The following is a 27,758-nucleotide window of genomic DNA, read 5'->3' as shown; positions in this document are numbered from 1 at the left end:
CACCTCCTTGCTAGTTTTTCCCACTATGGCGCATTTATTCCCATCGGAAACGACGGGTTGTGGTTTATATTGGTTAAATTATACAAATCTTTGGTTAGAGCAAGAAGGAGGTAGCTGCATCCCAATATGGCGACCGGGGAATGGGCGAGTGGGTGTGTCGAAAGGAATGTAGTGGGCGTGTGGAAAGGAGTGTGTGGAAAGCACTCTGCGACTATGGGTTATGGTTCTTTCTAGACAACTGGGTCAGTGATTTTCATGTCGAAACTCTACAGAGGCCTGAGTTCCCGAGTTGGATGACCGTTCAAAACGATTTTCCCCAGTCGGGAGCTCGTTTTTTCCCCAGTTCCCAGTTGTCTTGAACGCACTGAAGTCGGATATTTCCGAGTTCACAGTTGTTTTGAACGCTACATATAGTGTGTGAATTTGTTGCTGGACTGGCAGACAACGTTCAGTCGGAACCGCGCATAAAGTTTTTAATTCGGTGTGTTTCTGAGGACGATTTCAGGATAGGAGCGCTTGCGTTTAATTATTTTTTAGTTCTACATGAGGAGAGAACTACAACATAATATTTTGGGATTGTTTTGCGGTTGAATCTTTTTGAATAGCATACAGAATGAAGTCTAAAAATACAGTAATGGGAAAGTTCCTATGTTAATCACGAAGAGAGTTGATTACTGATTTCGGATTTACGAAGTAGGAATTCGTATTTTTGGAAAATATCCTGCATAGACTACGGGTGGAATAATATTGTTTCTTCATATGAGTCGTCCCATATCCTCTGTCCCGAGTTTTATTCAAAGTTGAAAAACCAAGATGGCGGCGGATTCCCTACAGGTAAGAACTCTGCAACTAAAACGAGTTGTTTTACAACAGTTTGTGGGCCTATAATGACATCTTTCGTTTTCAGGTCATGGTTATTTCTGTTAAATGACTGGCCTTGGTAGGAATTTGTTCATACCTTGTTACTTTGTGTGTCCAACTGTAGCTTTAGTGTTACAGACAAAATGTGATTGGAGCCCTTTGCATAATCCCTCCCTAGCCTATTTTGTTTGATTGCTTCTAAAGCGGAAGGGAAATTATTCACGTGATCAATAAAGTAATATGCCCCTAATCTCTGTTACTCAGATTATGTCAAACTAATCTCTCTGTCTGTGGGTGTGACAATTTGTATTGGGCACCTCATAGAGCTGGGTGATATGGACAAAAATCCGTATTACGATTAATGTATTGAATTATCACAACGATATATTGAACGATAAGATTATAACATTAATGTGCACCACCGTTTTATTTTTTATGACCCTTACAACCTACTACTTTGAATGTTGTACCTATCAATTGTCATATTAACAATCACCTATATTAGCAAAGTTATTTCTGTTCAAACTTCAAATTTCTCTAGTAGGGCTCTATAAGTTATTTATCGTAATGAATCGGCAAAATGTCCACGATAACTGGTCTGTTTGGTCGGTGTCGATCATTTTCGGATTTATCCTCCCAACTCCAGCACCTCAGTCTCACTGTCACAGTAAACTCCCGTTTTATATTTATTAATATTATCAATTATTTTCTCTCACAGACATTACAAAGTCAGCTCCCTCCCATAGTCAGTTAATTAGCTGTTGCTTGGGGCAGGTTGATCATAGGCTTCAGTTTCATACAGTGGACTAGTTTCTGGTTTGAACCACTCCTGATCTTGTAGTGTAATAGCACAGAGTATTTTACACTCTCTTTGGTAGTCGGCTTCAACTGAAACTGAGGTAATATTATTTTCAGTTGAGATGCTCGGAAGTTAGTGTGGAACAGGCAGGGTGGGCCTTATTTGCAATGCAGTGAAGGGCTCTGGGACCACCTAGGATAGGATTCCTTGGCTTAGGAACATGATGCATAGCCACTTTAATAACCCTACCTGCATGTACATAATTACTTCAATTACCTCTATCGGTGCCCCCTGCACATTGACACATTGACTCTGTACCGTAACACCCTGTATATAGCCTCCACATTGACTCTGTACCGTAATACCCTGTATATAGCCTCCACATTGACTCTGTACCGATACCCCCTGTATATAGCCTCCACATTGACTCTGTACCGGTACCCCCTGTATATAGCCTCCACATTGACTCTGTACCGTAACACCCTGTATATAGCCTCCACATTGACTCTGTACCGGTACCCCTGTATATAGCCTCCACATTGACTCTGTACCGGTACCCCCTGTATATAGCCTCCACATTGACTCTGTATCGGTACCCCCTGTATATAGCCTCCACATTGACTCTGTACCGTAACACCCTGTATATAGCCTCCACATTGACTCTGTACCGTAACACCCTGTATATAGCCTCCACATTGACTCTGTACCGGTACCCCCTGTATATAGCCTCTACATTGACTCTGTACCGGTACCCCCTGTATATCAAATAAAATAAAATCAAATTTTATTAGTCACATACACATGGTTAGCAGATGTTAATGCGAGTGTAGCGAAATGCTTGTGCTTCTAGTTCCGACAATGCAGTAATAACAACAAGTAATCTAACCTAACAATTCCACAACTACTACCTTATACACACACACAAGTGTAAAGGGATAAAGAATATGTACATAAAGATATATGAATGAGTGGTGGTACAGAACGGCATGGCAAGATGCAGTAGATGGTATAGAGTACGGTATATACATATGAGATGAGTACTGTAGGGTATGTAAACATAAAGTGGCATAGTTTAAAGTGGCTAGTGGTACATGTATTACATAAAGATGGCAAGATGCAGTAGATGATATAGAGTACAGTATATACATATGAGATGGGTAATGTAGGGTATGTAAACATTATATTAAGTGGCATTGTTTAAAGTGGCTAGTGGTACATTTTTACATAATTTCCATCAATTCCCATTTTTAAAGTGGCTGGAGTTGAGTCAGTATGTTGGCAGCGGCCGCTAAATGTTAGTGGTGGCTGTTTAACAGTCTGATGGCCTTGAGATAGAAGCTGTTTTTCAGTCTCTCGGTCCCTGCTTTGATGCACCTGTACTGACCTCGCCTTCTGGATGATAGCGGGGTGAACAGGCAGTGGCTTGGGTGGTTGTTGTCCTTGATGATCTTTATGGCCTTCCTGTGACATCGGGTGGTGTAGGTGTCCTGGAGGGCAGGTAGTTTGCCCCCGGTGATGCGTTCTGCAGACCTCACTACCCTCTGGAGAGCCTTACGGTTGTGGGCGGAGCAGTTGCCGTACCAGGCGGTGATACAGCCCGACAGGATGCTCTCGATTGTGCATCTGTAGAAGTTTGTGAGTGCTTTTGGTGACAAGCCGAATTTCTTCAGCCTCCTGAGGTTGAAGAGGCGCTGCTGCGCCTTCTTCACAACGCTGTCTGTGTGGGTGGACCAATTCAGTTTGTCCGTGATGTGTACACCGAGGAACTTAAAACTTTCCACCTTCTCCACTACTGACCCGTCGATGTGGATAGGGGGGTGCTCCCTCTGCTGTTTCCTGAAGTCCACAATCATCTCCTTTGTTTTGTTGACGTTGAGTGTGAGGTTATTTTCCTGACACCACACTCCGAGGGCCCTCACCTCCTCCCTGTAGGCCGTCTCGTCGTTGTTGGTAATCAAGCCTACCACTGTAGTGTCATCCGCAAACTTGATGATTGAGTTGGAGGCGTGCATGGCCACGCAGTCGTGGGTGAACAGGGAGTACAGGAGAGGGCTCAGAACGCACCCTTGTGGGGCCCCAGTGTTGAGGATCAGCGGGGTGGAGATGTTGTTACCTACCCTCACCACCTGGGGGCGGCCCGTCAGGAAGTCCAGGACCCAGTTGCACAGGGCGGGGTCGAGACCCAGGGTCTCGAGCTTGATGACGAGTTTGGAGGGTACTATGGTGTTAAATGCTGAGCTGTAATCGATGAACAGCATTCTCACATAGGTATTCCTCTTGTCCAGATGGGTTAGGGCAGTGTGGTTGCGATTGCGTCGTCTGTGGACCTATTGTGTCGGTAAGCAAATTGGAGTGGGTTTATGGTGTCCGGTAGGGTGGAGGTGATGTGGTCCTTGACTAGTCTCTCAAAGCACTTCATGATGACGGAAGTGAGTGCTACGGGGCGGTAGTCGTTTAGCTCAGTTACCTTAGCTTTCTTGGGAACAGGAACAATGGTGGCCCTCTTGAAGCATGTGGGAACAGCAGACTGGGATAAGGATTGATTGAATATGTCCGTAAACACACCAGCCAGCTGGTCTGCGCATGCTCTGAGGACGCGGCTGGGAATGCCGTCTGGGCCTGCAGCCTTGCGAGGGTTAACACGTTTAAATGTTTTACTCACCTCGGCTGCAGTGAAGGAGAGCCCGCAGGTTTTGGTAGCGGGCCGTGTCAGTGGCACTGTATTGTCCTCAAAGCGGGCAAAAAAGTTATTTAGCCTGTCTGGGAGCAAGACATCCTGGTCCGCAACGGGGCTGGTTTTCTTTTTGTAATCCGTGATAGACTGTAGACCCTGCCACATACCTCTTGTGTCTGAGCTGTTGAATTGCGACTCTATTTTGTCTCTGTACTGGGACTTAGCCTGTTTGATTGCCTTGCGGAGAGAACCCCCCTGTATATAGCCTCCACACTGACTCTGTACCGGTACCCCCTGTATATAGCCTCCACATTGACTCTGTACCGGTACCCCCTGTATATAGCCTCTACATTGACTCTGTACCGGTACCCCCTGTATATAGCCTCTACATTGACTCTGTACCGGTACCCCCTGTATATAGCCTCCACACTGACTCTGTACCGGTACCCCCTGTATATAGCCTCCACACTGACTCTGTACCGGTACCCCCTGTATATAGCCTCCACATTGACTCTGTACCGGTACCCCCTGTATATAGCCTCCACATTGACTCTGTACTGGTACCCCCTGTATATAGCCTCCACATTGACTCTGTACCGATACCCCCTGTATATAGCCTCCACATTGACTCTGTACCGGTACCCCCTGTATATAGCCTCCACATTGACTCTGTATCGGTACCCCCCTGTATATAGCCTCCACATTGACTCTGTACCGTAACCCCCTGTATATAGCCTCCACATTGACTCTGTACCGTAACACCCTGTATATAGCCTCCACACTGACTCTGTACCGTAACACCCTGTATATAGCCTCCACATTTGACTCTGTACCGGTACCCCCTGTATATAGCCTCCACATTGACTCTGTACCGGTACCCCCTGTATATAGCCTCCACACTGACTCTGTACCGTAACACCCTGTATATAGCCTCCACATTGACTCTGTACTGGTACCCCCTGTATATAGCCTCCACATTGACTCTACCGGTACCCCCTGTATATAGCCTCCACATTGACTCTGTATCGGTACCCCCTGTATATAGCCTCCACATTGACTCTGTACCGGTACACCCTGTATATAGCCTCCACATTGACTCTGTACCGTAACACCCTGTATATAGCCTCCACACTGACTCTGTACCGGTACCCCCTGTATATAGCCTCCACATTGACTCTGTACCGGTACCCCCTGTATATAGCCTCCACATTGACTCTGTACCGGTACCCCCTGTATATAGCCTCCACATTGACTCTGTACCGGTACCCCCTGTATATAGCCTCCACATTGACTCTGTACCGGTACCCCCTGTATATAGCCTCCACATTGACTCTGTACCGGTACCCCCTGTATATAGCCTCCACATTGACTCTGTACCGGTACCCCCTGTATATAGCCTCCACATTGACTCTGTACCGGTACCCCCTGTATATAGCCTCCACATTGACTCTGTACCGGTTCCCCTTGTATATAGCCTCCACATTGACTCTGTATCGGTACCCCCTGTATATAGCCTCCACATTGACTCTGTACCGTAACACCCTGTATATAGCCTCCACACTGACTCTGTACCGTAACACCCTGTATATAGCCTCCACATTGACTCTGTACCGGTACCCCCCTGTATATAGCCTCCACACTGACTCTGTACCGTAACACCCTGTATATAGCCTCCACATTGACTCTGTACCGGTACCCCCTGTATATAGCCTCCACACTGACTCTGTACCGTAACACCCTGTATATAGCCTCCACATTGACTCTGTACTGGTACCCCCTGTATATAGCCTCCACATTGACTCTACCGGTACCCCCTGTATATAGCCTCCACATTGACTCTGTATCGGTACCCCCTGTATATAGCCTCCACATTGACTCTGTACCGGTACACCCTGTATATAGCCTCCACATTGACTCTGTACCGTAACACCCTGTATATAGCCTCCACACTGACTCTGTACCGGTACCCCCTGTATATAGCCTCCACATTGACTCTGTACCGGTACCCCCTGTATATAGCCTCCACATTGACTCTGTACCGGTACCCCCTGTATATAGCCTCCACATTGACTCTGTACCGGTACCCCCTGTATATAGCCTCCACATTGACTCTGTACCGGTACCCCCTGTATATAGCCTCCACATTGACTCTGTACCGGTACCCCCTGTATATAGCCTCCACATTGACTCTGTACCGGTACCCCCTGTATATAGCCTCCACATTGACTCTGTACCGGTACCCCCTGTATATAGCCTCCACATTGACTCTGTACCGGTTCCCCTTGTATATAGCCTCCACATTGACTCTGTATCGGTACCCCCTGTATATAGCCTCCACATTGACTCTGTACCGTAACACCCTGTATATAGCCTCCACACTGACTCTGTACCGTAACACCCTGTATATAGCCTCCACATTGACTCTGTACCGGTACCCCCCTGTATATAGCCTCCACACTGACTCTGTACCGTAACACCCTGTATATAGCCTCCACATTTACTCTGTACCGGTACCCCCTGTATATAGCCTCCACATTGACTCTGTACCGGTACCCCCTGTATATAGCCTCCACACTGACTCTGTACCGTAACACCCTGTATATAGCCTCCACATTGACTCTGTACTGGTACCCCCTGTATATAGCCTCCACATTGACTCTGTACCGATACCCCCTGTATATAGCCTCCACATTGACTCTGTACCGGTACCCCCTGTATATAGCCTCCACATTGACTCTGTACCGGTACCCCCTGTATATAGCCTCCACATTGACTCTGTACCGGTACACCCTGTATATAGCCTCCACATTGACTCTGTACCGTAACACCCTGTATATAGCCTCCACACTGACTCTGTACCGGTACCCCCTGTATATAGCCTCCACATTGACTCTGTACCGGTACCCCCTGTATATAGCCTCCACATTGACTCTGTACCGGTACCCCCTGTATATAGCCTCCACATTGACTCTGTACCGGTACCCCCTGTATATAGCCTCCACATTGACTCTGTACCGGTACCCCCTGTATATAGCCTCCACATTGACTCTGTACCGGTACCCCCTGTATATAGCCTCCACATTGACTCTGTACCGGTACCCCCTGTATATAGCCTCCACATTGACTCTGTACCGGTACCCCCTGTATATAGCCTCCACATTGACTCTGTACCGGTACCCCCTGTATATAGCCTCCACATTGACTCTGTACCGGTACCCCTTGTATATAGCCTCCACATTGACTCTGTATCGGTACCACCTGTATATAGCCTCCACATTGACTCTGTACCGGTACCCCCTGTATATAGCCTCCACATTGACTCTGTACCGGTACCCCCTGTATATAGCCTCCACATTGACTCTGTACTGGTACCCCCTGTATATAGCCTCCACATTGACTCTGTACCGGTACCCCCTGTATATAGCCTCCACATTGACTCTGTACCGGTACCCCCTGTATATAGCCTCCACATTGACTCTGTACCGGTACCCCTTGTATATAGCCTCCACATTGACTCTGTATCGGTACCACCTGTATATAGCCTCCACACTGACTCTGTACCGGTACCCCCTGTATATAGCCTCCACATTGACTCTGTACCGGTACCCCCTGTATATAGCCTCCACATTGACTCTGTACCGGTACCCCCTGTATATAGCCTCCACATTGACTCTGTACCGATACCCCCTGTATATAGCCTCCACATTGACTCTACCGGTACCCCCTGTATATAGCCTCCACATTGACTCTGTATCGGTACCCCCCTGTATATAGCCTCCACATTGACTCTGTACCCCCCTGTATATAGCCTCCACATTGACTCTGTACCGTAACACCCTGTATATAGCCTCCACACTGACTCTGTACCGTAACACCCTGTATATAGCCTCCACATTTACTCTGTACCGGTACCCCCTGTATATAGCCTCCACATTGACTCTGTACCGGTACCCCCTGTATATAGCCTCCACATTGACTCTGTACCGGTACCCCCTGTATATAGCCTCCACATTGACTCTGTACTGGTACCCCCTGTATATAGCCTCCACATTGACTCTACCGGTACCCCCTGTATATAGCCTCCACATTGACTCTGTATCGGTACCCCCTGTATATAGCCTCCACATTGACTCTGTACCGGTACACCCTGTATATAGCCTCCACATTGACTCTGTACCGTAACACCCTGTATATAGCCTCCACACTGACTCTGTACCGGTACCCCCTGTATATAGCCTCCACATTGACTCTGTACCGGTACCCCCTGTATATAGCCTCCACATTGACTCTGTACCGGTACCCCCTGTATATAGCCTCCACATTGACTCTGTACCGGTACCCCCTGTATATAGCCTCCACATTGACTCTGTACCGGTACCCCCTGTATATAGCCTCCACATTGACTCTGTACCGGTACCCCCTGTATATAGCCTCCACATTGACTCTGTACCGGTACCCCCTGTATATAGCCTCCACATTGACTCTGTACCGGTACCCCCTGTATATAGCCTCCACATTGACTCTGTACCGGTTCCCCTTGTATATAGCCTCCACATTGACTCTGTATCGGTACCCCCTGTATATAGCCTCCACATTGACTCTGTACCGTAACACCCTGTATATAGCCTCCACACTGACTCTGTACCGTAACACCCTGTATATAGCCTCCACATTGACTCTGTACCGGTACCCCCCTGTATATAGCCTCCACACTGACTCTGTACCGTAACACCCTGTATATAGCCTCCACATTTACTCTGTACCGGTACCCCCTGTATATAGCCTCCACATTGACTCTGTACCGGTACCCCCTGTATATAGCCTCCACACTGACTCTGTACCGTAACACCCTGTATATAGCCTCCACATTGACTCTGTACTGGTACCCCCTGTATATAGCCTCCACATTGACTCTGTACCGATACCCCCTGTATATAGCCTCCACATTGACTCTGTACCGGTACCCCCTGTATATAGCCTCCACATTGACTCTGTATCGGTACCCCCTGTATATAGCCTCCACATTGACTCTGTACCGGTACACCCTGTATATAGCCTCCACATTGACTCTGTACCGTAACACCCTGTATATAGCCTCCACACTGACTCTGTACCGGTACCCCCTGTATATAGCCTCCACATTGACTCTGTACCGGTACCCCCTGTATATAGCCTCCACATTGACTCTGTACCGGTACCCCCTGTATATAGCCTCCACATTGACTCTGTACCGGTACCCCCTGTATATAGCCTCCACATTGACTCTGTACCGGTACCCCCTGTATATAGCCTCCACATTGACTCTGTACCGGTACCCCCTGTATATAGCCTCCACATTGACTCTGTACCGGTACCCCCTGTATATAGCCTCCACATTGACTCTGTACCGGTACCCCCTGTATATAGCCTCCACATTGACTCTGTACCGGTACCCCTTGTATATAGCCTCCACATTGACTCTGTATCGGTACCACCTGTATATAGCCTCCACATTGACTCTGTACCGTAACACCCTGTATATAGCCTCCACATTGACTCTGTACCGGTACCCCCTGTATATAGCCTCCACATTGACTCTGTACCGGTACCCCCCTGTATATAGCCTCCACATTGACTCTGTACCGGTACCCCCCTGTATATAGCCTCCACATTGACTCTGTACCGGTACCCCCCTGTATATAGCCTCCACACTGACTCTGTACCGTAACACCCTGTATATAGCCTCCACATTGACTCTGTACCGGTAACCCCTGTATATAGCCTCCACATTGACTCTGTACCGGTACCCCCTGTATATAGCCTCCACACTGACTCTGTACCGTAACACCCTGTATATAGCCTCCACATTGACTCTGTACCGGTACCCCCTGTATATAGCCTCCACATTGACTCTGTACCGATACCCCCTGTATATAGCCTCCACATTGACTCTGTACCGGTACCCCCTGTATATAGCCTCCACATTGACTCTGTACCGGTACCCCCTGTATATAGCCTCCACATTGACTCTGTACCGGTACCCCCTGTATATAGCCTCCACATTGACTCTGTACCGGTACACCCTGTATATAGCCTCCACATTGACTCTGTACCGTAACACCCTGTATATAGCCTCCACACTGACTCTGTACCGTAACACCCTGTATATAGCCTCCACATTGACTCTGTACCGTAACACCCTGTATATAGCCTCCACATTGACTCTGTATCGGTACCCCCTGTATATAGCCTCCACATTGACTCTGTACCGGTACCCCCTGTATATAGCCTCCACATTGACTCTGTACCGGTACCCCCTGTATATAGCCTCCACATTGACTCTGTACCGGTACCCCCCTGTATATAGCCTCCACATTGACTCTGTACCGGTACACCCTGTATATAGCCTCCACATTGACTCTGTACCGTAACACCCTGTATATAGCCTCCACATTGACTCTGTACCGATACCCCCTGTATATAGCCTCCACATTGACTCTGTATCGGTACCCCCTGTATATAGCCTCCACACTGACTCTGTACCGTAACACCCTGTATATAGCCTCCACATTGACTCTGTACCGTAACACCCTGTATATAGCCTCCACATTGACTCTGTATCGGTACCCCCTGTATATAGCCTCCACATTGACTCTGTACCGGTACCCCCTTTATATAGCCTCCACATTGACTCTGTACCGGTACCCCCTGTATATAGCCTCCACATTGACTCTGTACCGGTACCCCCCTGTATATAGCCTCCACATTGACTCTGTACCGGTACACCCTGTATATAGCCTCCACATTGACTCTGTACCGTAACACCCTGTATATAGCCTCCACATTGACTCTGTACCGATACCCCCTGTATATAGCCTCCACATTGACTCTGTACCGGTACCCCCTGTATATAGCCTCCACATTGACTCTGTACCGGTACACCCTGTATATAGCCTCCACATTGACTCTGTACCGTAACACCCTGTATATAGCCTCCACACTGACTCTGTACCGGTACCCCCTGTATATAGCCTCCACATTGACTCTGTACCGGTACCCCCCTGTATATAGCCTCCACATTGACTCTGTATCGGTACCCCCTGTATATAGCCTCCACATTGACTCTGTACCGGTACCCCCCTGTATATAGCCTCCACATTGACTCTGTACCCCCCTGTATATAGCCTCCACATTGACTCTGTACCGTAACACCCTGTATATGGCCTCCACACTGACTCTGTACCGTAACACCCTGTATATAGCCTCCACATTGACTCTGTACCGGTACCCCCCTGTATATAGCCTCCACACTGACTCTGTACCGGTACCCCCTGTATATAGCCTCCACATTGACTCTGTACCCCCCTGTATATAGCCTCCACATTGACTCTGTACCGTAACACCCTGTATATAGCCTCCACACTGACTCTGTACCGTAACACCCTGTATATAGCCTCCACATTGACTCTGTACCGGTACCCCCCTGTATATAGCCTCCACACTGACTCTGTACCGTAACACCCTGTATATAGCCTCCACATTTACTCTGTACCGGTACCCCCTGTATATAGCCTCCACACTGACTCTGTACCGTAACACCCTGTATATTGCCTCCACATTGACTCTGTACTGGTACCCCCTGTATATAGCCTCCACATTGACTCTGTACCGATACCCCCTGTATATAGCCTCCACATTGACTCTGTACCGGTACCCCCTGTATATAGCCTCCACATTGACTCTGTATCGGTACCCCCTGTATATAGCCTCCACATTGACTCTGTACCGGTACCCCCTGTATATAGCCTCCACATTGACTCTGTACCGGTACCCCCTGTATATAGCCTCCACATTGACTCTGTACCGGTACCCCCTGTATATAGCCTCCACATTGACTCTGTACCGGTACCCCCTGTATATAGCCTCCACATTGACTCTGTACCGGTACCCCCCTGTATATAGCCTCCACATTGACTCTGTACCCCCCTGTATATAGCCTCCACATTGACTCTGTACCGTAACACCCTGTATATAGCCTCCACACTGACTCTGTACCGTAACACCCTGTATATAGCCTCCACATTGACTCTGTACCGGTACCCCCCTGTATATAGCCTCCACACTGACTCTGTACCGTAACACCCTGTATATAGCCTCCACATTGACTCTGTACCGGTACCCCCTGTATATAGCCTCCACATTGACTCTGTACCGGTACCCCCTGTATATAGCCTCCACACTGACTCTGTACCGTAACACCCTGTATATAGCCTCCACATTGACTCTGTACCGATACCCCCTGTATATAGCCTCCACATTGACTCTGTACCGGTACCCCCTGTATATAGCCTCCACATTGACTCTGTATCGGTACCCCCTGTATATAGCCTCCACATTGACTCTGTACCGGTACCCCCTGTATATAGCCTCCACATTGACTCTGTATCGGTACCCCCTGTATATAGCCTCCACATTGACTCTGTACCGGTACCCCCTGTATATAGCCTCCACATTGACTCTGTACCATGACACCCTGTATATAGCCTCCACATTGACTCTGTACCGTAACACCCTGTATATAGCCTCCACACTGACTCTGTACCGTAACACCCTGTATATAGCCTCCACACTGACTCTGTACCGTAACACCCTGTATATAGCCTCCACACTGACTCTGTACCGTAACACCCTGTATATAGCCTCCACATTGACTCTGTACCGTAACACCCTGTATATAGCCTCCACACTGACTCTGTACCGGTACCCCCTGTATATAGCCCCGCCATTGTTATTTACTACTGCTCTTAAAATGATTTGTTATCTCTTTTTTTGGGGTATTTTCTTATCTGCATTGTTGGTTAAGGGCTTGTAAGTATTTCACCTGTTGTATTTGGCGCATGTGACAAAATACAATTCGATTTGATTCATTAACTTCAGGTGACTAGAGTATAGCTCATTGGGTTCCGAGCAGTGAGGGGAGAGCAGAGGGTAAGGGGTCTTACAAACAAGGAAGTGGATTGTACCTTTTGTGGTTATCAAGAACATGGAATTCCAACAGTTGGGGATGTTGAGTTAGGCCTTCTTATGAATGACTTGGTACAACCTCTGCCATTTGGTCTGGAGGGGCGCTTTAGGGTTGTGTTGAATGTAACCTCGTTCCCCAGGCTAACTTGCTACTGGGCATTTCCATGTAAAAGGACCCATGAGCACCACCATGTGAAGTTAATAGAGGCATGTCAAATGGAAGCTAAGAGTCTATATTTTATGGGGTGAAATTACCGTTTTTCTATCCCAAAACATGTGTAATAAGCTTACGAAAAGGACTTCGGAAAAGGGGTCTTAGACATTTACCAGAAAGTCTTTAATAAGTATTAGAAATTCATCAAAACACAATAATGTTGAATTAAATATCCCTGACAACTATTTTATATTTAGTTTTGGATTATTTTAATTATTTAAAACATTTTTTTTAAGAAACATTCCTTTGTGTCTTAATTCTTTAGCAAAACCCCACATATCTTGAATATATTTTAACATTTCTCATGAGGGAGGATAATGTAAGTTCACACAAGTAACAAGTAAAGGTAGACCTACCAATTAGTTATAGTGTTTTTACTGATATCAAGTTTGCTGATTTATTAAGTGATTAAAACTTGTAATTCTGTTATAGATTTTGGTATCAGAATTACTGCAATTGAATTGGCTACAATGGGACATTACTAATAAAGGCATTTTTAATTAATTATATGAAGAGTGCCTTGGTCCTCCTTTCTTTTTGGGGACATCATAGTAGTTGATCATAAACCACAGTTGGGTCTCCTGCTACTGTCCTCCCTTCCACTGTTCACCTCATAGGGTCTCCTGCTACTGTCCTCCCTTCCACTGTTCACCTCATAGGGTCTCCTGCTACTGTCCTCCCTTCCACTGTTCACCTCATAGGGTCTCCTGCTACTGTCCTCCCTTCCACTGTTCACCTCATAGGTTCTCCTGCTACTGTCCTCCCTTCCACTGTTCACCTCATAGGGTCTCCTGCTACTGTCCTCCCTTCCACTGTTCACCTCATAGGGTCTCCTGCTACTGTCCTCCCTACCACTGTTCACCTCATAGGGTCTCCTGCTACTGTCCTCCCTTCCACTGTTCACCTCATAGGGTCTCCTGCTACTGTCCTCCCTTCCACTGTTCACCTCATAGGGTCTCCTGCTACTGTCCTCCCTACCACTGTTCACCTCATAGGGTCTCCTGCTACTGTCCTCCCTACCACTGTTCACCTCATAGGGTCTCCTGCTACTGTCCTCCCTTCCACTGTTCACCTCATAGGGTCTCCTGCTACTGTCCTCCCTTCCAATGCCATTCTGTTCACCTCTTAACACATTTTTTCCCCCTTTCTGTTTGGTGGTCAAAGTAATGCTGTGCTGTACTGCGATGTCCTGACTTGTGAAACAGACGTTGAGAATGAAATTCATATCCATAATTATGCACTTCTGTATAGTACAAATCAGGCACCCATGATGTAATTCTGTTACCGGATGTAATTCAAATACCGGATGGGCTCCTGAGTGGCGCAGCGGTCTAAGGCACTGCATCTCAGTGCAAGAGGCGTCACTACAGTTCCTGGTTCGAATCCAAGCTGAATTGCATCTGGCCGTGATTGGGTGTCCCATAGGGCGGCGCACAATTGGCCCAGCTTCATCCAGGTTTGGCCGTCATTGTAAATAAGAATTTGTTTCTTTACTGACTTGCCTAGTTAAATAAAAAAATATATAAATCGACTTCACCTACTGTAGTTCAACAAGCAAAACCCATTTATAATAATGTCATGTGTCATGTTAAGCTGAAGCCCCATTCTTTCTGCAGTCACCTTTGAATCTTCATTCGGAGCAGAGAGTTCTTAGAAAATGTGTTCACATAAAAAGGGGAGGGACATTTTACCACAATTCTGTTACCAAACTGAGTCAGTGTAATTCCATTATTGTGGAATTGTTGGCCTACTGCATAGAGAGACCTGGCTGGTGGATGAGATTACATTAACCCTACTAGGGGAAAAAACGGACAAGATTAATCAGATATTAATAGCAGTATCAGTATTCAACATGTCGTGGTACAATAACACATTAATAAAGAGGTCGAGGTCTCCCCTAAACGTTGGTTTATAGGCACACACTATCCATTTAGTCACAGTGTGGATGGAGTGGGACTAGTCATGTGGGTTAACAGGCCTCTTTGTACTACACCCATGACTCTACATTGTTATTACAGTCAGTCATAATAAGCATGTTGCGAAAAAGACTTGAGTGTTAGAAAGTACAACAGTGTACTTCAATAGTCTTTTGTTTTAAACGGCACGTGGACACCTGTTATCCCACAGCGGGAATTAGTGAGTTACGCAATCAGGCTGCCATTTGTCTCTGTTCTTCTCTCTCTCTCTCGCGCGCTTTCTCTCTCGCTTTCTTCCTCTCCCCCTTGCTTTCTCGCTTTCTCTCTCTCCCTCTCGCTTTCTCTCTCTCCCTCTCGCTTTCTCTCTCCCTCTCGCTTTCTCTCTCTCCCCCTTGCTTTCTCTATCTCCCCCTCGCTTTCTCTCAGTCTCTCGCTATGCTAAGAGCCTGTCCTTCAGCCCAGCACTTTATTTTTGCTGGAGGTTGGTTCCAATGTTGGAGGAATGCCTGAAACTACATTTCTACATTCTTCTGTCGGAGTCTGACTCATCTTTCTAAACTGAAACTCTTAACACTAAAGCCGCCGGCCCTTTCAGCAAATAAGCATGTTGCAAAAACAACTGAGGGTCATAGAAGTACAACACTGTAGCACGGCCGGCCCGCTCATTAGCTAGAACTATGTAGCCGCGTATGGCGGGAGATTGACAAGGGCAACATTTTCTGAGCTAAACTGACCATGGCGCACTTCCAACAACAACACATCATACAAATGAAAAACAACTAGGTCAAGAGTTAAATCTATCTATATAGATCTTAAATATATCTATAACTTCATTTTAAAAGGACTTAACTGGTGATGCACCGACATGGTATTTTTGGCTGATACCGATATCCGATATTTTCCTTGCCAAACAACCCTATACCGATATTACACATTTTAGTGGCCTTTTAAGCATTCTAGTACAGTTAAATAGTTAACACATACACATGGAAGCAGTGGTCTAAGGCACTGCATCTCAGTGCAAGAGGCGTCACTACAGTCCCTGGTTTGAATCCAGGCTGTATCACATCCGGCCGTGATTGGGAGTCCCATAGGGTGGCTCACAATTGGTCCAGCGTCGTCCGGGTTTGGCCGGGGAGAAGGCCGTCATTGTAAATAAGAATTTGTTCTTAACTGACTTGCCTAGTTAAATAAAGGTTAAATAAAGGTTACACAAACCACACTGACCAAAAAGTATGTTTTTTGGTATTTACGTTTGTCCCCATTACCAGTAAAACATAATCAAAACCTATAACTTTCACTTACCTGCTGTGCTATTTCGTTGTTCATTTGTTCAGTTTCATTCTCAACCAGGATTTCTATGGAACGCCGTTTGGGTCTTTGCTATGGAACGCCGTTGGGGTCTTTGCTATGGAACGCTGTTGGGGTCTTTGCTATGGAACGCCGTTGGGGTCTTTGCTATGGAACGCCGTGTTGGGGTCTTTGCTATGGAACGCCGTTGGGGTCTTTGCTATGGAACGCCGTGTTGGGGTCTTTGCTATGGAACGCCGTTGGGGTCTTTGCTATGGAACGCCGTTGGGGTCTTTGCTATGGAACGCCGTTTGGGGTCTTTGCTATGGAACGCCGTTGGGGTCTTTGCTATGGAACGCTGGTTGGGGTCTTTGCTATGGAACGCCGTTTGGGGTCTTTGCTATGGAACGCCGTGTTGGGGTCTTTGCTATGGAACGCCGTTGGGGTCTTTGCTATGGAACGCCGTTGGGGTCTTTGCTATGGAACGCCGTTGGGGTCTTTGCTATGGAACGCCGTTTGGGGTCTTTGCTATGGAACGCCGTTTGGGGTCTTTGCTATGGAACGCCGTTTGGGTCTTTGCTATGGAACGCCGTTGGGGTCTTTGCTATGGAACGCCGTTTGGGGTCTTTGCTATGGAACGCCGTTGGGGTCTTTGCTATGGAACGCCGTTGGGGTCTTTGCTATGGAACGACGTTTGGGTGTTTGCATGTCAAAAAAGATACACGTCAAATAACACTATCATACGTTTTTTACTTAGTTATTACACATTGATTACATTATCACTCGTATTTCATCAAGTCACAACGATTCATCGATATGGATGCTATGATGCTAATAAAGTTGTCTCATGCACCTACAGTGCTGGTCATAAAAATAAATTAAAAAGCTAGCTAGCTCATGGATGCAAACAATGTTCTTCCCCAAAAACATAGGAAAATGACATCTTTTTCAGTAGCTATATAGTTAGCTAGCTAGCTAAATATATAGCTAGGTGTCATCTAAAATTACCCTGATTTTATAAGTCTTCTTATTTGATTAATGGTGGTCGGACCCATCTATGTGAAGCTAGCCACAATAAGGATTAGCCACAATAATGGACTTTGCGGTTAGCCTTCAAAATAAAAGTATGTCATTGACAGTGATGCAAATGAATACAAATAGTAGAATTATGCCATAATTGAATAGATCACGCTAAACGAGGTTGGAATGTTGTTTATATAAAATCAACAAAAGACATGAATTTGTTAATTTGACAAAAAGCTGTTGAAATCACACTGGATGTATTATACTTTAGAATTACATTGGGAGCATACTTATTTCACTGTACAGCCTTACCCCGTGTCATTGATCCACAATCCATAGGTATCAGACTACTCAGTGACACCCAGAGAACATTAGCATCGTAGCTCTTATTGCGGGACTCTGAAACCACTGTGAATTGATCCACATTTATTGTCAACCTGTGTATTGAACACTATCCCAGAGGAAAAACAATACCACATGGATGTTTTGGAGTCGGATAACTCTGAGGAGGACGTTGGGGAAAAAATATATTAGGTATTGAGTAGACTGATCCCCAATCCTTAGGTAAAGCTGTACAGTGCAATATGAATGTCAATACACACAATAGGCTGACTGGGGAGGGGATTTCACACAGTAACACTCCCGCGATAAGAGCTACAAGGCTAGTATTTGCGTAAACTCTCCCCAGTTGTGTTCTGTGGGCGTCACCGAGTAGACTGATACCCCATTTCATTGCTTCACATTCCAACCTTGTTTAAAATTATCTAGTCTAAATATGGCAGGATTCCACCAATTGTAACCTTCTGCATCACTTTCAAAGTGGTACTTTTATTTTGAAGGCAAGACGCAAATTTCACAATTGTGCCTAATCCTTATTGTGGCTAGCTTCACAACACAACCTGGTCATGTCGAGCTTCACTAGCCAGATGAAGATAGCTGGCTGCTTATAACGTTAACTTTGGGCAACAGGGTTAAGTAGCTGGCTAGCTATTTATTTTGATGAACTGAAGTTCAATTTCAATAGGCGAACAACAAGTGGCTACCTAGCTAATACTTACTCACAAGGATTCCTAAATCATTGCTAAGAATAGTGAAAATGACTGCAGTTTCTACTGGTTGTTGTTTTCAGGCTGGTTGTATTAGTGCTAGCTAGGTACCAAGCTAAAGCTAGCTACCCCAGAAGTTGCGGTCGAACAAATAATGCTTTATTACCAACGCGGTTTTGTAAACACATCGTTCGTGGCCGGTGTTTGCTTTTTTACAGACTTGTTTTGTACAGCTTTGACAGTGCTACTTGCACGTGCAAATTCAGAACACACAACATTCTATAATAGAACTGTGTTATTTTACGTGTCAAAATTAAAAGCTTATCTAACGCGTCAAAATAGTGTTATTTGACATGTATCTTTTTTGACAAGCAAAGACCCAAACGGCGTTCCATAGTATGTCGTGAAGCTAATAGCAGTGACGCCATTACTGTGTAACTCCGGTAGGGAAACATCTGAACAATAGCGCACATGGTAACGTTAGTGTGTACCGGTGCTCCATCAGTCGGCGAAAGCCAACATCACCCACGACAGAGAACGGTTGATTGTCAAGGGCAATGAATTTCATTATCTTGGCTTTAATGGATTTCGCCTTTGAGTTGTCTCGCTGAAATGTTCTTACTCTGTCAAATGACTGCTGGACTTTTTGACTGCTCGATCCTCACAGCAGACATTGTGGGCTAGGTTAGGAATGCTGTGTTGCACGTGTAGCGCCACATTTTACGTGGCGTCATTACTTCACGTACCTACGTTATGTAGGTATGCACGTCAGCTTTCACATCGGTTTTTCACATCGGCTTTAAACTAGACATCGGGCCAATACCGATGTCGGCATTTTTAGCTAATATCTTCCCGATATGTTCACCGACATATTGTGCATCCCTAGACTAAACAAACATTGTGGAAATAACAAAATGTGTATTTACTACTAGTCTTTGCCTAGTAGCCTGAGCAATGCTGCCATGAGTGCTCATGTGCTGAACACAGACAGCGTGGTTGTACTTGGAAAAAGTTATATTTGGAAATCGAGCAGTTGAATTTAGTTATTTGACGAAGGTAAGTATCATAGAAACGGCAGCTATTTCTGATACTATATAGAATTTTACCTGCTTGTGACTCTGCTCCTCTCCCTGCTTGTGACTCTGCTCCTCTCCCTGCTTGTGACTCTGCTCCTCTCCCTGCTTGTGACTCTGCTCCTCTCCCTGCTTGTGACTCTGCTCCTCTCCCTGCTTGTGACTCTGCTCCTCTCCCTGCTTGTGACTCTGCTCCTCTCCCTGCTTGTGACTCTGCTCCTCTCCCTGCTTGTGACTCTGCTCCTCTCCCTGCTTGTGACTCTGCTCCTCTCCCTGCTTGTGCCAATTCCAAGCTGTGCCCATCTCTTCATGTACAATTTGACAACTAATAATATTGTCACTCACCCTGTCTTTAGGCGAATTCTTATTCTGTGTGAAATGAGTTTAGGTGTAGATTCGATGGGCTGGCTGTGCAGGCTGACTGGCATCGTTTGCTTCCCCTTCGGTCATCAACTTGGATAGTGAATGATATGTTTTGCATTATTCTAAAGGACTACTGCAACACATAGCATGTTTTAATTTCCCTTCCATTTCATTAGTAAAAGAGTTATAGTGAATGAAAGTCCAGTAACGGAAAATAGGATATCAACCCGCAAAAGTCTAAATTATTATAAACATGAGCGCCAACGCTGATAAATAGGCACAAATGTAAAGTGTTAATATGCGTGAAAATGACAAAATACACGGTAGTGAACGGTAGTGTATGTGGACACCTGCTCATTGAACATCTCATTCTAAAATAATGGGCACTAATATGAAGTTGGTCCCCCTTTGCTGCTATAACAGCCGCCACTCTTCTGGGAAGTCATTAATATGAAGTTGGTCCCCCTTTCCTGCTGTAACAGCCGCCACTCTTCTGGGAAGTCATTAATATGAAGTTGGTCCCCCCTTTGCTGCTATAACAGCCGCCACTCTTCTGGGAAGTCATTAATATGAAGTTGGTCCCCCTTTCCTGCTGTAACAGCCGCCACTCTTCTGGGAAGTCGTTAATATGAAGTTGGTCCCCCTTTGCTGTTATAACAGCCTCCACTCTTCAGGGAAGGCTTTCCACTAGAAGTTGGAACATTGCTGCCGGACTTGCTTCCATTCAGACCCAGACCATTATTCCTCCTCCACTAAACTTTACAATTGGCACTATTCATTCGGGCAGGTAGCATTCACATGGCATCTGCCAAACCCAGATTCGTCTGTCACACTGCTAGATGGTGAAGCGGGATTCATCACTCCAGAGAACGAGTTTCCACTGCTCCAGAGTCCAATGACGGTGAGCTTTACGCCACTCCAGCCGACGCTTGGCATTGTGCAAAGTGATCTTAGGCTTAGGCTACTCGGCCATGGAAACCCATTTCATGAAGCTCCTGACGAACAGTTCTTGTGCTGACGTTGCTTCCAGAGGCAGTTTGGAACTCGCTAGTGTTGCAACCAAGGACCGATGATTTTTACACGCGGTCCCGTTCTGTGAGCTTGTGTGGCCTACCACTTTGCGGCTGAGGAAGTGTTGGTCCTAGACGTTGGAAAGGTGGCAACCTTTGACGGTGTCACGTTGAGAGTCACTGAGCTCTTCAGTAAGGACATTATACTGCCAATGTTTGTCCATGGAGATTGCCTAGCTGTCTTCTCGATTTTATACACCTGTCAGCAACGGGTGTGGCTGACATAGCCGAATCCTCTAATTTGAAGGCGTGGGTGTCCACATACTTTTGTGTATATATATAGTATATGAAAATCATTGTAATTTATTGATTGTACGGGACCCTGTATTGTGCCTTTTTACATATGAATCAATCATCTCGTTTTCTCTTCTCTAAACTCTCGATTTCACAGTCACAATGACTCCCGATTTCATAGTCACAATGGCCACAATTCTTCATTGCACTATTGTTCTAAATTTAAATCAACGTCTTCACCCTCCTTATCATTCACTTAAGCCTAATCTAAATTCGATTGTGAAGTAAAGTGCACAATTATCAGTTTCTATTGCCCATTCATCCATTTAGCCTATGCCATTCATTCAGAGGAGAGAGGCACGTTAGAGCCTGGCAAAAAAAAATAGTAAATAAACGGTAAAAAAATAAATAAACTCATTGCTCAATATGTTTGATTTGTAATGAAATGTAAAATACAAACATTACGGAAAAGTTAGGGAAGAAGCAGGTGAGGCTTTAAAAAAATATATATATTTGTTGGCTTATCTATTTACAAAATCAAACGTCATTGGTCCGTTGGTGGATCTAGTGTTTTAGGCTCTGAGGCTAAATGGCGGAGTTCACAGGACTCCGTCTTCTGTTTGTTTTGGTGTTTGGACTACCAGGCTGTTTCCTTGGTGACCTAGTGACTGTTGTGTTGACAGCTACAGTACAACAGGTTACATTAGGTCTGTGACGGTTACAATTCGTTATTATCAGTAACATTTTGGTATTATTACCTCCTAAATATTAGTCTAGTATACAAATGTATGAAATGTCAGATTCAAGGGGAATTACAAAAAATAGATTGACGCACTAAACCATTATTTTTTTTTCCGGAACAAATTGCATAACGTTACCAACTCTGCTGCAGATTGGCAAGAGAGGACGCTAGGATTTAGGCTATGCATCCTATAGCTAGGATGAACCATGAAAGGAGCTTGGCTACGTTTCATTCAGTTGTTTAGAGAGGAAAGGTTGAACTTTCACCTGTCGGCATTCCTCGCACCTTTGCTGACACAGAAAAGAAAACAGTGTCTTGTTGCAATCTGACTAAAGAGACCCAGACAAGCTAGCCCTGTTTTAGGAAACTTTCTGAACGGCCATAGAGAATTTGTGAACTTATACACGCACACCTACCCACCTAAAAGGACCCATCAATCAAAGTCGTCTGTAGCGCATCTCACTCGGATACATAAACAAATCACATTTGTCCTTTCCCCAAAACCGTGCCTTAGCTTCAAATCCTTTCTGTAGGATATATAAACAATTGTCTACGTTATAGGATAATGCTAAATCAATCTCTCTGTCTTCACTGTTCCCTTCTTGCGCAATTCACACATCTCCGCTAGCAACTCCACTGGCCCATCTCTTCTCCCTCTCTCTAGCTCTTGAACGAGTAGCCTATATAAACTTAGCAACAACAAAAAACGTCCTCTCACCGTCAACTGTGTTTATTTTCAACAAATGTAACAGTATAACTTTAAACCGTCCCCTCGCCCCGACACAGGCGCGAACCAGGGACCCTCTGCACACATCAACAACGGTCGCCCACGAAGCATCGTTACCCATCGCTCCACAAAGGCCGCGGCCCTTGCAGAGCAAGGGGAACCACTACTTCTAGGTTTCAGAGCGAGTGACGTAACCGACTGAAAGGCTGCTAGCGCGCACCACCGCTAACTAGCTAGCCATTTCACATCGGTTACACAAACTTAACACATTTCCAAAGGTTTATAAATAATATCACCATAATCAAGAACAGATCAAAAGGTTGACTGAATAATCTGCCTCCAACTGCTTAGAGAAAAGCACTATCTGTTTCTGTAGAAAAAATACAACTTTTAAATCTTAGCTTCAAAACCATATAAAGTATTTGTGGGAACATGAAGATGCAATTGACACTCCATTAAAATGTAAACAAATACATACAACATGTCCATAGCGTATTTATCAGTGTTGAGTAGTCTATATAAATTAAGAACAATAAACTGTATCAAATTATAACCTATATGCCTTGAGGGATTGTCCATTTTGACAGATTAGCTCATTGTCGGCCTCAGCGCCAGAACAACCTTGTTGAATAATTATTGAATAGTCAGACACATCCATCTTTATTTAAAACAAGACCAATGTATTTATTTACTAGACAGCAATGAAAACATTGTATAAAAGAAAGTTCACACATCAAACACAGCCTATAGGCAAGAGCTTCTACACCCGCACATCTATCAGATTAGCTACTGGAGCGTCAGGCGGCAGTTGGGAAGAGATGTAGATTGACTAAGTTAACAAAACAACGACTTATAGTCATTAGTAAACACTCCCACTATTAGGTCAAATGTGTCTACGTGAAAATAAAGCTAATAAATAAAAATGATGATGAATGTAGGCCTATTTTTAAACGGGTTTGATGGTTATTTTATGTTCATGACGGTCTTCATGCATAACCGTCAGCTACACGGTTATTCAGTTACCGTCACAGCCCGAGGTTACATTAAATATCCTTGTCTGGCTAGAGGATGGATTGAGGATTATTTTTCATTGCGGTATTGGGTTGAAATGTAGATTAGAAGACTGATGAATAACACGTCTGTGGCTTTGGGAACCACGTTACTTTAACACCCTGCGAGGTAGCAGGGCTGTAAACGATATTTAACTTGTCTGCTTGCATCAGCTGGGGTTTTATCCACTGTAACAGCTTAGCGGGATTTGACCTCCTCAGTCCTCTCCAAACTGCTTATCAGCTATTCTGATGCCGCAAGGAGCAGACTGTGAGAACAAACACCATAACTAAACCAAGCTGAGTGACTGCGGACTCGAAGTACCAACCAATATGGCCGTGGTGCTTCATAGCAGTGGATTATACTACGTCTCCAGTTTCTTGTGAACTTGTTTCAAACCAAGGAAACAGAGGGGGGGGAAGCCTGTACAGTACATTCGAAAAATGCTTGGATCGGTTCATGCCTCTGTGCTGGATATCATGGACATGGTAAGGAATACCTGTTCTGCTCTGCAGCAGTGTGTAGTTTTCTCCTTCATTACATTCATCATAGTGAATGTCAAGTTCTTCTCTATACTAATTATGGGAGTCAGCATTCTGTCTGAGTTGTGGTTTATAGCGCAGGATGAGCTAGCTAAACAAGGTCAGACAACACAATGGCCTGCTTTGTCTATGCAGTATAGCCACATCGTTAGGTCATTTAAACATGTCTACAACTCTGTTGAAGTTGATACTGTATATTTGTACATAGTGAAGAGAGATCCTTGCCTTTTCTTAAATCCAGTATAGCCTCTGGCTGAACTGATTTGTAGTAGAGCAATTCCACAGTAATGCACTTGCGCTGAGACTCCGATTTTTCACTTAAAATGTTTCCCAAACCAAAACCCATTGATTTCAAAGTTTAACAAACCATTAAACTCTATGTACAAGGACACCGTTTAACAATTTACATAGAACATTTTACAAAAACACATTTTACTAGAACTGTTGCAGATTCAACGTTTATATAACAGAATTTCTGTCAAATCTCCTTCAGTTTGTGACTACGTTTTCCCAAAATATCTGCTCAAGATTGAAAGACGTCTGCAGAGAGAATGGCGTGTCGACCATGACACGACACCGTGAGTGAAGTGGATTTACACACGGTAACAGAATGTAATCATGGGTCCCTGCTCTGTACTACACACACACGTACATAATTATGGGTATGAATCAGGGTTTCCCGGTAAATGCCGGCTTTCGGGGCAGAAAAAAAAAAGAGAGAAAAAGCTGCTAAATAAAATCGTTGCTGACCCAAATTGTCAACAACAAAAAGTCCATTACAAAATAAGACTTTTTATTCATTGACGGAAATACCAGTCGATGTGCTCCAACATCAAAGGCTAATGTACTTCATATTAAATCCTCAAGCTGCTTGGAAATTAGTGTTGGGGTGTGTTACTGTTTTGGTGAAGATTGTGTTGATTATCCCCGTTTCCAGTGTGCCTGCCGAGAGGGGATTATTTCTCCAAAACAGAGTAAAGACGGCTTCCAGATCGCTCTTTCTTGAGGACAAAGTAATGAGGCTGATGCACATCGAGCTACTGAGTTGGACAGTCTTTCCTCCCAACAGCAGCGGCTCACTTTGAGCAGACCCAGTTCCTCCGCAAATGCAAGTAAATTAGAGGGCAAATGATTGTGCTTGTCAGGCCCAGGCCTAGCAGTTCTGCTGCTGTCCTAGGCCAGATCAACATATCCCCCCCTGTGTCATGTATAAAGATTTGGAATGGATTGATAGAGTAATTATGTGTATCATGCGCATTTCAGTTGAGCTTATTCAGTAGCACTTAGAAACGAAACATCGTTGCCAACCATTCACATCAGAGAGTTACAATGTTAATCACTGGGCAGCCAACTACCTAATATTAGGACATATAGTTATCAATAAGCCACGTACAGTTGAAGTCGGAAGTTTACATACACTTAAGTTGGAGCCATTAACTTGTTTTTCAACCATTCCACAAATTTCTTGTTAACAAACTATAGTTTTGGTAAGTCGGTTAGGACATCTACTGTGTGCATGACACAAGTAATTTTTCGAACAATTGTTTACATACAGATTATTTCACTTACAATTCACTGTATCACAATTCCAGTGGGTCAGAAGTTTACATACACTAAGTTGACTGTGCCTTTAAACAGCTTGGAAAGTTCCAGAAAATGATGTCATGGCTTTAGATGATTCTGATAGGCTAATTCACATAATTTGAGTCAATTGGAGGTGAACCTGTGGCTGCACTTCAAGGCCTACCTTCAAACTCAGTGCCTGTTTGCTTGACATCATGGGAAAATCAAAAGAAATCAGGCAAGATCTCAGGGAAAAAATGGTAAACCTCCACATCTGGTTCATCCTTAGAAGCAAATTCCAAACACCTGAAGGTACCACGTTCATCTGTACAAACAATAGTACGCAAGTATAAACACCATGGGACCACGCAGCCGTCATACCGCTCAGGAAGGAGACGCGTTCTGTCTCCTAGAGATGAACGTACTTTGGTGCGAAAAGTGCAAATCAATCCCAGAACAACAGCAAAGGACCTTGTGAAGATGCTGGAGGAAACGGGTACCAAAGTATCTATATCCACAGTAAAACGAGTCCGATATCGACATAACCTGAAAGGCTGCTCAGCAAGGAAGAAGCCACTGCTCCAAAACCGCCATTAAAAAAGCCAGACTACGGTTTGCAACTGCACATGGGGACAAAGATCGTGCTTTTGGAGAAATGTCCTCTGGTCTGATGAAACAAAAATAGAACTGTTTGGCCATAATGACCAGGAGGAAAAAGGGGGAGGGTTGCAAGCCAAAGAACACCATCCCAACCGTGAAGCACGGGGATGGCAGCATCATGTTGTGGGGGTGCTTTGCTGCAGGATGGACTGGTGCACTTCACAAAATAGATGGCTTCATGAGGCAGGAAAATGATGTGGATATATTGAAGCAACATCTCAAGACATCAGTCAGGAAGTTAAAACTTGGTCGCAAATGAGTCTTCCAAATGGACAATGACCCCAAGCATACTTCCAATGTTGTGGCAAAATGGCTTAAGGACAACAGAGTCAAGGTATTGGAGTGGCCATCACAAAGCCCTGACCTCGATCCTATAGAAAAGTTGTGGGCAGAACTGAAACAACGTGTCTGAGCAAGGAGGCCTACAAACCTGACTCAGTTACACCAGCTCTGTCAGGAGAAATGGGCCAAAATTCACCCGACTTATTGTGGGAAGCTTGTGGAAGGCTACCCAAAACATTTGGCCCAAGTTAAACAATTTAAAGGCAATGGAAACGAGTGCGTTCATAAAATGGATGGCACCGGCCTCGTTTCACAGGAGCAGAATTAGCTTTCTCTCAATGAAACAGCCTTAAACAAATGTAGTTGCATATCGAATTTGATTGTCCAACATCAGTTTTATAATTTATTCATTTTTGTGGCCGCCAAGAGTGTCATCTTCCGTCTGTGGTTGCAGGTAGCCTAGTGGTTAGAGCGTTGAGCCAGTAACTGAAAGGATCGTATCCCCGACCTGACAAGGTAAAAATCTGTCATTCTGCCCCTGAGCAAGGCAGGGGGGCAGACGACGTGGTTGTCAATTAAGGCAAAGCACCTCTCTGTTCCCCGGGCGCGGACGACGTGGATGTCAA

At 45.2% G+C, this 27,758-nt stretch overlaps 1 protein-coding gene across 2 annotated transcripts in view; it reads left to right on the top strand.

Moving 5' to 3' along the window:
* The first annotated feature begins 382 nt into the window (after positions 1-382).
* The window catches only part of pkn2b (protein kinase N2b), a 66,981-nt gene continuing 39,605 nt past the window's right edge, over positions 383-27,758 (top strand). Inside the window, exon 1 of one of the 2 annotated variants that reach the window (XM_071346514.1) lies at positions 383-834. In XM_071346514.1, the coding sequence (XP_071202615.1) occupies positions 814-834 (21 nt within the window). In that variant the 5' untranslated portion in view covers positions 383-813. The remainder of the gene's footprint in view (positions 835-27,758) is intronic. The other variant, XM_071346517.1, reaches the window with a different exon arrangement.

The sequence above is a fragment of the Salvelinus alpinus genome, chromosome 16 (assembly GCF_045679555.1).
Source record: "Salvelinus alpinus chromosome 16, SLU_Salpinus.1, whole genome shotgun sequence".
Lineage (NCBI taxonomy): Eukaryota > Metazoa > Chordata > Actinopteri > Salmoniformes > Salmonidae > Salvelinus > Salvelinus alpinus.
The sequence above is the reverse complement of the archived record's forward strand: the minus strand, read 5'-3'. Positions and strand labels throughout refer to the sequence as shown.